Genomic DNA, 12953 nt, shown 5'->3' on the forward strand with positions numbered 1-12953 from the left:
ATTGATACAGTAAACATGATGTATCCAGTTGTGCACTAAGTACTTTTTTTTTTTCTTTCTTGACTGAAACAAATCCTCTGGTATTAGGCAGGTTTTTTCTTTCTGTGCAGGGAATATACTTCATTTGGTGAAATACTCCTGGTTAATTTCCTGCCTTTAAAGCAGATGATGTTTCTTATGTATCACAACTATGATTTTTGAAACAACAAGACTTGCACATGGAAGCATCTTTTCTATCAGCTTGATTTCAGATGTTTTTAGCTATTAGGTGGGATTCCAGGGTTTTGGGGGGTGGGGGCTGTTATGGTTAGCTATCACATTTTTCTAAATACTGAATTTACTGGATGATGGATGCTTGCAGTTGTTTTACGCTAGTTATTTTACTGCCCAAAGCATCCAGTTATGGTTCTGTCACTACTGAAAAATAACATTGGACTTAATCCAAGCACATACAGAGTTGTTTCTCTGCTTACTTTTTCGATAGTTTGAGTTTACTGATACAAATGAACCGGTAGTACTCGCATTTTATTCTTAAAAATCTTCTTGTCCATTGAATCAGATTTAAATTTCATATTTGCTATTTTATACTGCATACTTGAAAGTTGGGTTTTTTTTGTTTTGGCTTTTGTAGGAATATTCAGCATCCTAAACATTATTCCTTTCCATCTCCCTCTTGTCCTTGACTATTTAAAATTTCCTACTTTTATTTCTGCTTCTTGTACTTGGAATACGTAATAATGAAGTAAAGACTGAGATCTGTATACTTGATGATCTGCACTGTTTCTAAGTAGAGAAATATATTTTTTTTATTACCGCTAGTATGCTTCTTTTTGAGAATGGAATTGTTGTGCCAACAAAAAGTTTTAGGAAACCCTCTAGCACATTTTTGTCTAACCCTAGGTGGGAAATAAACTAATTTGTCTAGGCTTTGAAAATACCTAGTATGACTCCTAAACATGAGTTATTACTGCCTGTTTTATATTAAAAATGTCTGACATAGGTATATGCAAAACCATGACTTATTAAGATATAAATTTGTTGCATGTTTTTGATCTGGAAGTGTTTAACTATAGAATTAGGAAAAATGCTTTACGTATTATAATGTTTCTTTAATGTTCTTTTGTTGTCTTTTTTCCAACAGATTTTAATATACCCTTCACAGTAGACATATGCCTGACCAAAGAGAATAATACAAGTTCTGTGAAATCTACTCAGGAAAAACTAAACTTAGATGGAAGCATTCATTCATCTCTTCAGACTCCTGTAAAGCTAAATCTTCGATCTCGAAAAAGTGGACGTCTGCGCAAAACCACCCATCGTTACTCTGTGCGAGATGCAAGAAGGTCTCAGCTGTCCACTTCAGATTCCGAAGGAAATTCTGATGAAAAGACTACTGTAATAACAAAACACAGACACTCCCAGTTACTGCAGCCTTTTTTAACATATCCTGTTAGGGACAACTACCTTGTAGATAGAAGTGATCGCCTACCTGTGGAAGTGGTACCAAATTCTAATACCAATGCCCCTAACGTAGAAAATTCCAGCAAAATTATTCCAGCACATGAGCTAAACCCAGAGACTTTGAATGAGCCAGCTGCAGGAACTTCTGAGAGCAACAAGGATAACTCTCCTTTTGACTTATGCCGTGTCTTACTGTCTCTCTTAGAGAAAGTGTGCAAATTTGATATTACTTTGAATCACAGCTCTGCTCTTTCAGCCAGTGTGGTGCCCACATTAACAGAGTTCTTATCAGGATTTGGAGACTGTTGCAATGTAAGTAGTAACAGAGAAAATGAAGTAGTTTCTGCAGGGTGGACGGAAGAACCTGTGGCTCTGATCCAAAGGATGCTCTTTCGAACAGTGCTGCATCTTATGGCTTTAGACATTAACCATACAGAAACGATGCCTGACAATTTACGAAAAAATTTAACAGACTTACTTAAAGCAGCATTAAAAATCAGAATTTCCTTGGAAAAGCAACCTGGTCCTTTTTCTCCAGGTTATGAGAAAACACTACAACAGCCAGTTCCGGATGACTACATATTTTCTAGATATCGTCACAGAACCTTGCTTCTACCTGAGGTTATAAAAGGCACCTTGCAGATTTTGATCTGTTGCCTACAAAGTGCAGCCTCCAATCCATTCTACTTTAGCCAAGCTATAGATCTGGTTCATGAGTTCATACAGCATCAGGGATTTAAGCTATTTGAAATAACAGTGCTTCAAATGGAATGGCTCTGTATAAAGAATGAGGGAGTACCTGGGGAAGCCTCAGAGCGTCTGAAAACTCTAATCAACAGTATCATGAAAATAATCAGCACTGTCAAAAAAGTGAAATCAGAGCAGCTCCATCAATCAATGTGTACAAGAAAGCGGCACAGACGATGTGAGTACTCTCACTTCATGAATCACCACAGAGATCTCTCTGGGCTCTCTGTATCTGCTTTTAAAAACCAAACTTCCAAAAACCCTTTTGAGATTTCTGATGGAGAAGTTCATTATCCTGAGAGATGCTGTTGCATTGCTGTTTGTGCACACCAGTGTTTGCATTTGTTGCAACGAGTTTCTTTGAGCAGTACCTGTGTTGAGATTCTCTCGGGTGTACATAATGTAGGAATATGTTGTTGTATGGATCCAAAGTCTGTCATTGTCCCACTGCTCCATGCTTCCAAGTTACCAATATTAAAAAACTTTCAGCAGCACATACTGAACATCCTTAACAAGTTTATATTGGATCAACTGGATGGAGCAGAAGTATCTCAAAAAATTATACAGGCATCATGCAATATATGTACTGTTGACTGTGATCAACTCGCTCAGCTGGAAGATGCCTTGCAGGGCAACTCTAGTGATGCTAGTCTTGCATCTAGTTCCTCTTGCAGAGTTCAGGGAATTCTGCCTAGCACTGGATCTGAAGATATGTTGTTGAGATGGCATGCATTGGAGGCTTATCAGGACATTGTTTTTGAAGAAGACAAGCTACGTGGCACACAGATTGCAAGCCATATTTGCCACTTAATTCAAAAGGGAAATGTAGTGGTCCAGTGGAAACTATATAACTGTATCTATAATCCTGTGCTTCAGAGAGGAGTTGAGCTAGCTTGCCATGCTCAACAAGAACTTGGACTAAGTACAGCTGATAAACACACATGCAGTTACCATAGCCAGGATTTGCCTTCTGAAGTACTTCAGGTTTATTTGCAGATGCTCCCCGTGTTGCTTAAATCCAGGTTGGTTGATTTTCTGTTTATTATTGGAAAGCATGCTAATTATGTACGTAGCTTTGTATATTTGTTACTGATCAGAACATAAATTTTATTTGGACTCTAGGCAGTGTTTGGATATTGCAGGTGGCAACAAGGTAAATGCTTGAGTAACATAAGATATATACCTAGATCCATAAACCATAGAAAGTGAGGGTGCTCTACTCATGAATTATGGTCTTTAATAAGCCAAAGTGTGTAGAAACCAATAAAAATCTTTGTCCAATGTGACATGCTCTCTGCCTCTTCATTCCACATGCTAAAATTAGTCAGGAATGTTGAACAGACTGATATGTCATTTTTCTGTGGGAATTAGACTACTTAGTTTTCTGTTTCCCTTTTCCTTCTAGAATGGTTACTATACCATCTTTCAAAATAAGTCTTGATGTTTACCTGTCCTGAAATAACTATTTTCTAATTTACAAAATCCTGTTCATTTTAACATAGTTGAGAAACAAAACCAAACCAATCCCAGAACACAAAAACGCAACAAACATTCTTCCAAGGCATGAAATAGTAACTTTCTATTTATTGTTGAATTGATGCCATAATGTTTTAATACAATATATGGAAGTTTTTTTAGAATATGAATGTGTCCTTTTGTCCAGGAAAGATTCTGATTTTATTTCTGTTGTACTCCTGAAATGAATTTAGTGGGGGTCATCCAAGACAATTACAAAGATTAGACTAGTATTCCAGTTTACGCAAAGGGATTGTCTGATACAACTTTACTTCTATCCTAGTCTACGCTGTATCAGTAGCTATTAATTTTTGAAAGGGCACTTAGTGGCAAAGAGACAGGAGGAGTTAAGTTTAGATTTTAAAAAGGAGTTTAAAATATCCTTTTTCTTACTGGCTTAAAGATGGGAATATACAAGTAAATGATTGATTTGATTCTAGAGTAACTTGGTTAGAGTACAAGCTGATCCTGTGAGAAGGAGATGAGAGGTAAGTAAGGTAGATGTCTAAAAGCAAATGTAGTATGCTAAAAAGCTTACAGATCCTTACTCCAAATTTTGTATGAACTTAGCATAAATACTTGGGGAGTAGAAAAAAAGGAAAAATAGACTTGGAAACAAATATACAAAAAGTTTTTTGACATTGACATGCTGGCATAACAATTGCACAACAAGTTGTGCTTGAAAGGTATTCCTGAATTCTATCTGAAATACATCATCCACACAACTAAGATATAACTAGGAAGATGTCTTCGATTTTGAGAAGGAATCTCTGCTTTCTGGTGAAATCACAGAACAGAGAAATTTACAAAAATATTTACTAGCTCCAGTTGCTAAGAAAAAGCTGGGGGGGAAGTACCACTAAAGAGCAAATGTCATAAATAAAGTTAAATGCTTTTAATGTTTTGAACATCATACATGTTTGTGGTCTATATTTTAGAGGGAGGTATTTCTTTCATCATATCTTACAAAAAAAGTTGAATTTTCCACTACTAGTTGAATGATGCTTACTTGAGATTCTAGACTACATGAACAAGTTCATCCTCTCTTTAATTTACAGTAATTTACAGCAATTAGTGAACTACATGAATTTGTGGCTGATTTATAAGGTAACTTTTATGCTTTATCTTGCAGGGTAATTAGAGACTTGTTTCTGAGTTGTAATGGAGTGAGTCAAATGATTGAGTTAAATTACTTAGATGCATTAAGAAGCCATTCTTTGAAAGTGTTGGAGACTTTGATACTCTGCCTTGGTGATGAGCAGAAAGACCAAGCAACGCCAGAACTGGAAGGCCTGAATGGCGAACAAAAGGAATCTACATCTGACTTACCTGCTTCCCTTTGTAGCCAGCATGCTGTTTCAGAGATTCCTCAAAGCCTGAGCAAGTTTTATGCCGGCTTGAAAGAGGCCTACCCAAAAAAGAAAAAGTTTGTGAGCCAAGACATTCATGTCAACACAATAAACCTGTTCCTCTGTGTTGTTTTTTTGTGCGTGAGTAAAGAAGCAGATGGTGATCTGGATTCAGCTAATGACTCTGAAGATACGTCAGGATATGATAGTACAGCTAGTGAACCATTAGGCCACAAGTTACCATATCTGTCACTGGAAAGCCTTACTTTGCCCTCACTGGAACATATTCATAGGGCTGCAGATATTTGGTCCATGTGTCGTTGCATCTATTTGTATAGTTCTGTTTTCCAGAGACAGTTCCATAGACTTGGAGGCTTTGAAGCATGCCATAGATTACTAATTCTGATAATTCAGAAACTTGGAAAAATTAAGGAAAAGGAGCAAGAAAAGAGGGAAAGAGTATTGAGTGAAAGCAGCAGAAGTTCACATGGGAGTCCTCGTACTGAGCTTCTCAACAAGGACGATTCTGTTCAGCTGGCTAAAAGCAGAGAGGTGACACAATTGGAGCTTGATAATTCTGGCAGTCTTGCTGGTGTGGAACAGCTGGTGCCTGACTCTGTCTCCTGTGACAGCTCTTTGAGTAGGGAACACTCCTCGGTTATTTCAGTTGCCAATCTTGAAGGGATAAAGACTTCTTTAAGAGAAGAGGCTGAGTGGGCACTTCAAGGTATCAGACTCCTAGAAGCTCTGCTGACCATCTGTCTACACAGTGCAAGTAACATGCAGAAGATGGAAGTGGAGATGTTTCACCAGGTACTATGCAGCTTCCCTTAGCTTACTTTGCTCATATTTGTTACATACAATAATATTTTAACAGGAATTTAGTTCTTGTACAGAGGGGAAAAAACTTACGCTTTTCTTATAGTACCATACTTTCCGTAGAACTGAAAGTATACAGTTAAATCATGTGCTTAGTAGTTGGAGTAGCGGTCCTTTTGAGTGGTACTCTTTTTGAAAAGAGTATTCAGTGGATAATGTGTGTGACAGGGATGCTGCAGGAAAGCTGTGTAGGCAAGATTATACATAGTAACACAGTTTTTGATCAAAGTTCTGAGCACAGCATGGTGCTTGAGAAAGAGGAGTATTGCAGGGCACAGGTACTGAAAAGACACCTGAAAAAAAATATTACTTAAGCCGTAGAGGTGAACTAATTCAGTGTTCCACAAAAAGTTGTTAATTCACAGAAGACAACTTCACATTGCTTTAATGTTTTACTTGCTATCTTGAATTTTATTTGGCAGTTTGTTACAAAAGCAGGAGGCACTAAGTACAAGAGAGAACTGAAAACTGGAGTCCTGTCTGGACTACTTGCAAGTTTTGTGATCTTGGACATGTCACCCTCTGACTTATTCACTTCTAGTAATGTTGTGTGATTTGAATGCACACTATGTACCTGAAACTGTTTCAAGGTCATTTATTTTTGAAACAGTGCTTTTTACCTGCAAATTTGAGATAACAGCATTTTGCCAGATTTTTTCAGAGTGCAGATTCCAGTTAAATCTCTGTGACAAACAAGATGAACATTTCTTTTTTCAAGAGACTGAATGAAGTGTGATGGTTTTAGCTGAGAAGTTAGATTAATGTAGGCGGAAGGAGAAGTTCTTAAATGAAAGTACTAGGCTACTTCTGTTAGCCAAAACATAGTAACATGAATCAAAATGTTTGTCTCCCCCAAAACACAGAATACCTGTGTGGATGATATCTTGCTTGAAATAAGAGAGCAACTTGCTCAATCAAAAGTGATAGAAACTGACTTGGCAAAGCCTCTGTTTGATTCACTGCTTCGTGTTGCATTGGGCACTTTTTCTGCTGATCTTGATCATTCTGAAGAAAAAATTGAGAAGGTATGAAACACCAACTAACCGGTCTAACTGTGAATAATGCAAGATTTTCCCAGGTTTTTGTTGTTTAGGTCTTTTTAAACTCAATAGGAAATGTTATATATCTTTTGATTACTGTGGCAGTTGAAGATGAATTCTCTGCTTCTCGTATGTAAGTGAAATGCTGCTTATTGATATGGTCCCCACATTTACTGTTCAGAAATAAGCCATGCTCCAAACAGTGGCAAGCTCAGTCAACCTGATGTTCTCTTTACTCTTTCATCTCACAACAGTGTGACAAACTCTCGAAGAGCTTCAAACAGGGATGTTGAGTGACCTTATCACCTTAGAGTGAACATCAAAGTGCACGTTGATGGTGATAGTGATTTTGGAAACATAGTTATTTTTGATGCATTGGCCACCTGCTTGCTAAAACTTTGATCAGATAGTTAATATGAAAAATCCGTCTTTGCAGATTCAGTTTTTGATGTAAGAATGAAGTATTCTTAACGTATCTCAGGTTTCTTGAAAGTATACGATTAATTTATTTTGCTGATGGGCTTGGAGAAAATAGTCATTTCTAAGGTTCTAAATTATTTACTTTTCTGATCCAAAGATATTTTTTCTTCTGACCAATGATAATCTATTTACTTGATGTATTGTACAGACCCATTACACTGAAAAGGAGCCTGTGTCACAACCTGGAGAAATTTCCGAAGAAACTGAAGAATCACAATGCTGTAGTCTTAAAGTTTTTGCTGAAGAGGAAGGATATGAAGCAGATAGCGAAAGTAACTCTGATGATAGTGAAACCAAGGATGAAGGTAAATGTGAACTTTCTTAATATAGAAAGCTGTCTTTGCGACATAGCAAAGTTTGACTTTTGAAATGTACCAAAACGGGGCAAGCATCAGATACATTTAACAGATGGAAATAACAACTTTTTTTGCTTTCAGTATGATGCAGTTACAGTTAGAAAGATGATGAATATTCTTACTGAGTGTTGCAGAAACTGTTGTCTTGGTTGTCTTTTGTTTATGTGACTTTTGCTCTAAAGTCATGCTGCTCAAATATATTATTGTGGTCTAGGAGCTCCAAAGATGTTTATTACTTTGTTTGAAATTCAATGCTCAAATTTTTTTTATTTAGAATTGTAACTGTCTGGTGAAAACTAAATAATCTAATTATATTATGGAATACTAGGTTGGAAGGGACCTCAAGGATCATCTGGTCCAACCTTTTTTGGCAACAGCATGGTCAAGATAAGATAGCCTGGCACTCTTTCCATCTGAATCTTAAGTGTCCGATGTTGGGGAATCCAACACTTCCCTGGGGAGATTATACCAATGACTGATTGTTCTCATTGTGGAAAGGTTTCCTCTTGTGACCATGTGGAATCTCCGTGAGAGTAACATGAACCCATTACCCATTAATTTTTGTCTGTGTGACTCCTTGGAAAACAAGGGTCTTCATCTTCTTTGTAGGCACCTTTTAAAAACTAGAACATGGTGATAAGGTCTTCTCTAAGCTGCCTTTTCCCAAGGCTGAACAAACCCAGTTTTCTCAACCTTTCCTCCCATGTGTTTTGTGTAGTGGTCACCAAAACTGAACAGAGCTTTCCAGGTGAGTCCTGACAAGCGCTAAGTAGAGTGGGATAATGATTTCTTTACCCCTGTTGGTGACACCTTTGCAGCCCAGCACCCTGGTGGCTTTTTCTGTTGCAGCAGCACACTGTTTACTGATACTGAGTTTGCTGTCTACTGGGACACCCAAGTCCCTTGCCACAGAGCTGCTCCACAGCTGGGCAGATCCAAGCCTGTGCTGCACTCGTGGATTATATTTTCCCATGTGCAAGACCTTCCATTTGTCCATGTTTAATTTCATAAGGTTCTTGTCAGCCCACTCTTACAGCCTGTCAAGGTCTTCCTGTAGCCCAGGCGTTCATTTCCTCACTCAGTTTGGTATCATCGGCAAACTCCATCAAAGTAGACTTGACGGATCACTTATGAAGACATTAAACAGCTTTGAGGTGATATCAGTCCCCAGGGGACTCCACTTGTAACAGTTGCCAGTTTGAAAAGGAGCCATTTACCACCATCCTCTGGGTGCAACCGGACAGCCAGTGCCCACCCACCGCACAGACCCAAGGTCTCGACCCTAACACATCAGTTTCTCTCGACCCTAACACAGTTTCTCTAAGAGAAGGCTGTGGGAAACTGTTGAAAGCCTTGGAGAAATCTAGATAGACAATGTCCACTGCCTGTTCCACATCAACCAAACAGGTTATTTGGTTGTAGAAAGCAATCAAGTTTGTCAAGCATGATTTGGCCTTGGTGAATCCATACTGGCTTTTCCCAATCACGTGCTTCATTTGATTTGTGATTGCCTCCTTGTTATACAACATATCCCTTTATATTCATTCAACGATTGATGTATCCATATCTTGCTGTATTCTGTTTGTGTAATTAATTTTAAACATGAATTAATTTTTTTCTTTTGTGCTGAACACATCTGGATGTTTCCATTCTGGTATGAATAGATTAATAGAACTGCATTAAACTGTTGCTTTTTACCTGCATGACTAGGCCTTATGAATAGATATATAACATTGTAAAAGCATTTCTGAATTAAAAATTTCATCTGAAATACTTTCATGAAACCTTTGTATGAAACTTGTACCAAATAATTTTAAGTAATGTGTTTTAAACTCTCTTCAACATGTAATAGAAGGTGCTTATGCTTTTCTTTTTTGGTTATTATGCAGATATTCTGTCATGCGTTTTCTGAGTTAAATAACTAAACTGCTTCCCCAAAACTTTTAACAAAAAATAATTTAAATTTATGTCCTTTCTTGGCAGGCTCAGAGTATTGTATAGAAATTTGAGGCTCTGTTACAATGATTTTACTGTCATGTTTCATGCATTGCATATTTCACCATTACTGTGTGTCCAGTTCCCAAGAAATGAAGGCACATAGTTTAAGAGCATGTGTGTTAGCAGGAAAATAGGAAAATCTGAAGAAGAATAGAAGATTATGCTAACTTCTTATAGGCTAGTGACTACTTTTGGTTTGGACTTTATGAGAAGGTTGAAGGAAGTATGTCCTTGAATGTTCTGCTTAAATCGTTGTGTTCAGATGAGTAAGTTTCAGTAAGACAAGTGTTTTGTTTTTTGTTTTTTTTTTACCAATAGCAGACACAAAGGGAGAACCAGGTCCTTCAGGTTATTTTAATGACCTAACTGAAAACATCAATCAAGGAGAGTTAATGTATCCTGAAATTTGCATGTTAGAATTAAACTTACTCTCAGCTGGTAATGCAAGTTTAGATGTGCTTGCTCATGTATTCCGAAGCTGCCTGAAAATCATCAGCCAGAAGGAGAGAAATGCCACTGTACTTATAGAACAGGTAAAAATGTTATTAACGAAGGCAACAGTCTGGAGGTTGTGTATCTTTTCTTCAGTTTTATAGTACCAGTCTATCTAATAGAGTGATCTCAAATGTTCTCACTTGTTATGGGGTTTTATAAGATCTGAAACAGTATAAATGACTGATATTGCCAACTGCGTTGTGTTTAGGTTACCAGGAACTAAGTAATGTATTGAAAGATATTTGAGCTGCAGAGCTTTTGAGTTTCCCAGGTGTCTTATTTTATCAAGACTATTCAATCACTAGGGCTAGAGCTAGAGATTTAATGATGGTCAGGGCATTAGAAAAAAAAAAAGGCACATATCTGCTTGAATATGTATGTATGTAAACATTCTACACATACATGTATTGAATATGTACTTTTAGAAACAGTGAGTCATATACCTCAAAAGTATTTCGTGCTTTTGTTCTTCCTAAGTTAATATTAGAAATTACTTATGCAAATGTTGATGTCTTCACAATCCTTTGGAATTTCTGATAGATAACTTTTTCACTTGTTTAATAACTAAATTGAGTATGCCTCTTACAAAAGAGAATCATTTAAATTTAAAAATCTCTTCTGCAACTGAACTTCACAGAACATGAAAGAATGTTCATTGGCAAATATAAAAAATTTCCATAATTTCAAGTAGTTGGAATTATCATTAAAATAATAGGCAAGAGTTGATTGGAAGAATTTATTTCTTAGTTCTTTGAGCTGGGGTTTATTCTTCAGATATCCATTTTCCTTTATTTGTTTTAACAGGGAGCTGTTAAACACCTTTTGGGAGGATTTCTGAATATATTGACACAAACGGAATCTAGTTTTCATGGTGAGTTAAAGGTTCAAGTAATTCAAATATTAGGTTTTGTAATTTAGTGTATACACAGTCAAATTTTTTAGTTCAGTGTAAATGCAAAGTCGACAAAGGAAGTTCATTGACATGTGAATTTATGCAGCTGCTTTTGTAAGTTGTAAGAAACTTGTGCCTCTTTAGTGTAAATATGGGGTTATTTCTGAGCTGGTGGAAATATATTATATAAACAAATACTGGCAGATATGAAAATGATAGTTAAAATTATAACCAGTGGTGTGACAGTGTTAAACATTGCTTGGAAAAATAGCAGCTGATTGAATTCTCACTCCATCACAACACAAGTTTTTATTTCCAATTTCTTTGTAACACAGGTCTTAAAGATGTCTTGAGTTTTATTTCTAACTGTAAAACAGCTAGCTAATCCAATTTGCATAGAAGCAAATTAAATGTTTGCCCTAAGGTAGCTTCACATGATGAGGCTGTTCCACAGTGGGAGATGTAAACCCATCCCAGGACTTGGATCCCTGGCTTTGTGGGAGAGCCTTTGCAAGTTAGATGCTAGGTTCCCAGGCTTTCAGAGTCCACATTGCAAACCTGGGAGCTACATCTGGCATAGCCATCTGAGTTCATTCAATGAAATTTTTAATGATAGTGTTAGGAAATACTGTTTAGTCTCTCTAGAATTTATCTTGTAATCATTATTACTTCCTTAATTTGAAATGTTTTTGCAAAACACTCTGAATTCCAAGTTAATAATACTACAGAATATGAATTTTTACGGCTTTAGAAAAATTCCTTTTAAGAATATTATTATCTCCTTCTTTTTAGCATGTCAGATGGTGCTGGTAGATCTGCTAGTTTCCTTGATGAGTTCACAGACATGTGCAGAAGAGCTAACTCTCCTTCTTAGGATATTTTTGGAGAAGACACCTTGTACGGTATGTATGCAGGAGCACATGGCAAAATTCAGATGCTTATTAGAAAAATGAAACCAAAAGGAAATCCTTTTGTGTCCAAGAACTTTGAGAAATAAGATGATCAGTGACATTTGAACTGAGCAGAGCAAATAAAATTTGGTTGTTGAAGTAATTCTTTGTTAAAACAACAAAAGGACATAGGAGATAAGAAGAGAGGGTTTTGAAGGGCGTGTGGGTCCTCTCTTCAGTACAAGAAACGAAGATTCCTCTTGAGGAAGACTGACATAGTGATTATGGATGACAGAACACTAATACTGCAAAATTCAAAGCAGTTACTTGGAAGTTATAAAGCATCTCACTATTTCAGGAATGCTTTAGCAGCAGGAATTACTTTCAAAAGTGTTGTAAGCTGGTTTGTGTAATGCTGGAATCTACTGTTTGTGTGGGATATACTGCTGAAATAACTCTGGTTTGTGTGTGAGTCTGTAGCAAAATACAAGTGGAAGAAAATAAAAAAATTACTGTGGCATCTGAAATAGTACCAAACCAAACAAGGAGTCGCAAGTCAATTTTTCAAAGATAGCTTGTAATAATTGGCCAAGTGACTAGGGAAACTTTTTGACTTAAGGGCTCAGCTAGTTTTGTTGCTGATTATGCAATAACAAATTGATGGCCTGTGTGTGCATTCTTAACCAGCCTCAAACATGAGGTAAAAGGTGTGATCTTTTGTTGCAATATGAATTGATCTGTTAGCACATAACAAAAGTGAGATAAGATTGTGCAATGACCACCTGCTTTGGTTTAGCTGATTCATGAGCATGGTAACTTGAAAACTGATCTGCCTGGACTAAATCCCAAAG

At 36.9% G+C, this 12953-nt stretch overlaps 1 protein-coding gene across 4 annotated transcripts in view; it reads left to right on the forward strand.

The window, feature by feature from the left end:
* Nucleotides 1-12953, forward strand: part of LYST (lysosomal trafficking regulator) — an 89135-nt gene that overhangs the window by 28881 nt on the left and 47301 nt on the right. For 2 of the 4 annotated variants that reach the window (XM_039379082.1, XM_027750466.2), the window contains exons 5-11: nucleotides 1142-3230; nucleotides 4856-5885; nucleotides 6815-6976; nucleotides 7620-7776; nucleotides 10144-10358; nucleotides 11125-11191; nucleotides 12005-12114. In XM_039379082.1, coding sequence (XP_039235016.1) covers nucleotides 1142-3230; nucleotides 4856-5885; nucleotides 6815-6976; nucleotides 7620-7776; nucleotides 10144-10358; nucleotides 11125-11191; nucleotides 12005-12114 — 3830 coding nt within the window. The remainder of the gene's footprint in view (nucleotides 1-1141; nucleotides 3231-4855; nucleotides 5886-6814; nucleotides 6977-7619; nucleotides 7777-10143; nucleotides 10359-11124; nucleotides 11192-12004; nucleotides 12115-12953) is intronic. The other 2 variants (XM_027750467.2, XM_039379083.1) reach the window with 2 other exon arrangements.

Source organism: Pipra filicauda, unplaced genomic scaffold, assembly GCF_003945595.2.
Source record: "Pipra filicauda isolate LSUMZ 115617 unplaced genomic scaffold, ASM394559v2 scaffold154_size2910363_pilon, whole genome shotgun sequence".
NCBI lineage: Eukaryota > Metazoa > Chordata > Aves > Passeriformes > Pipridae > Pipra > Pipra filicauda.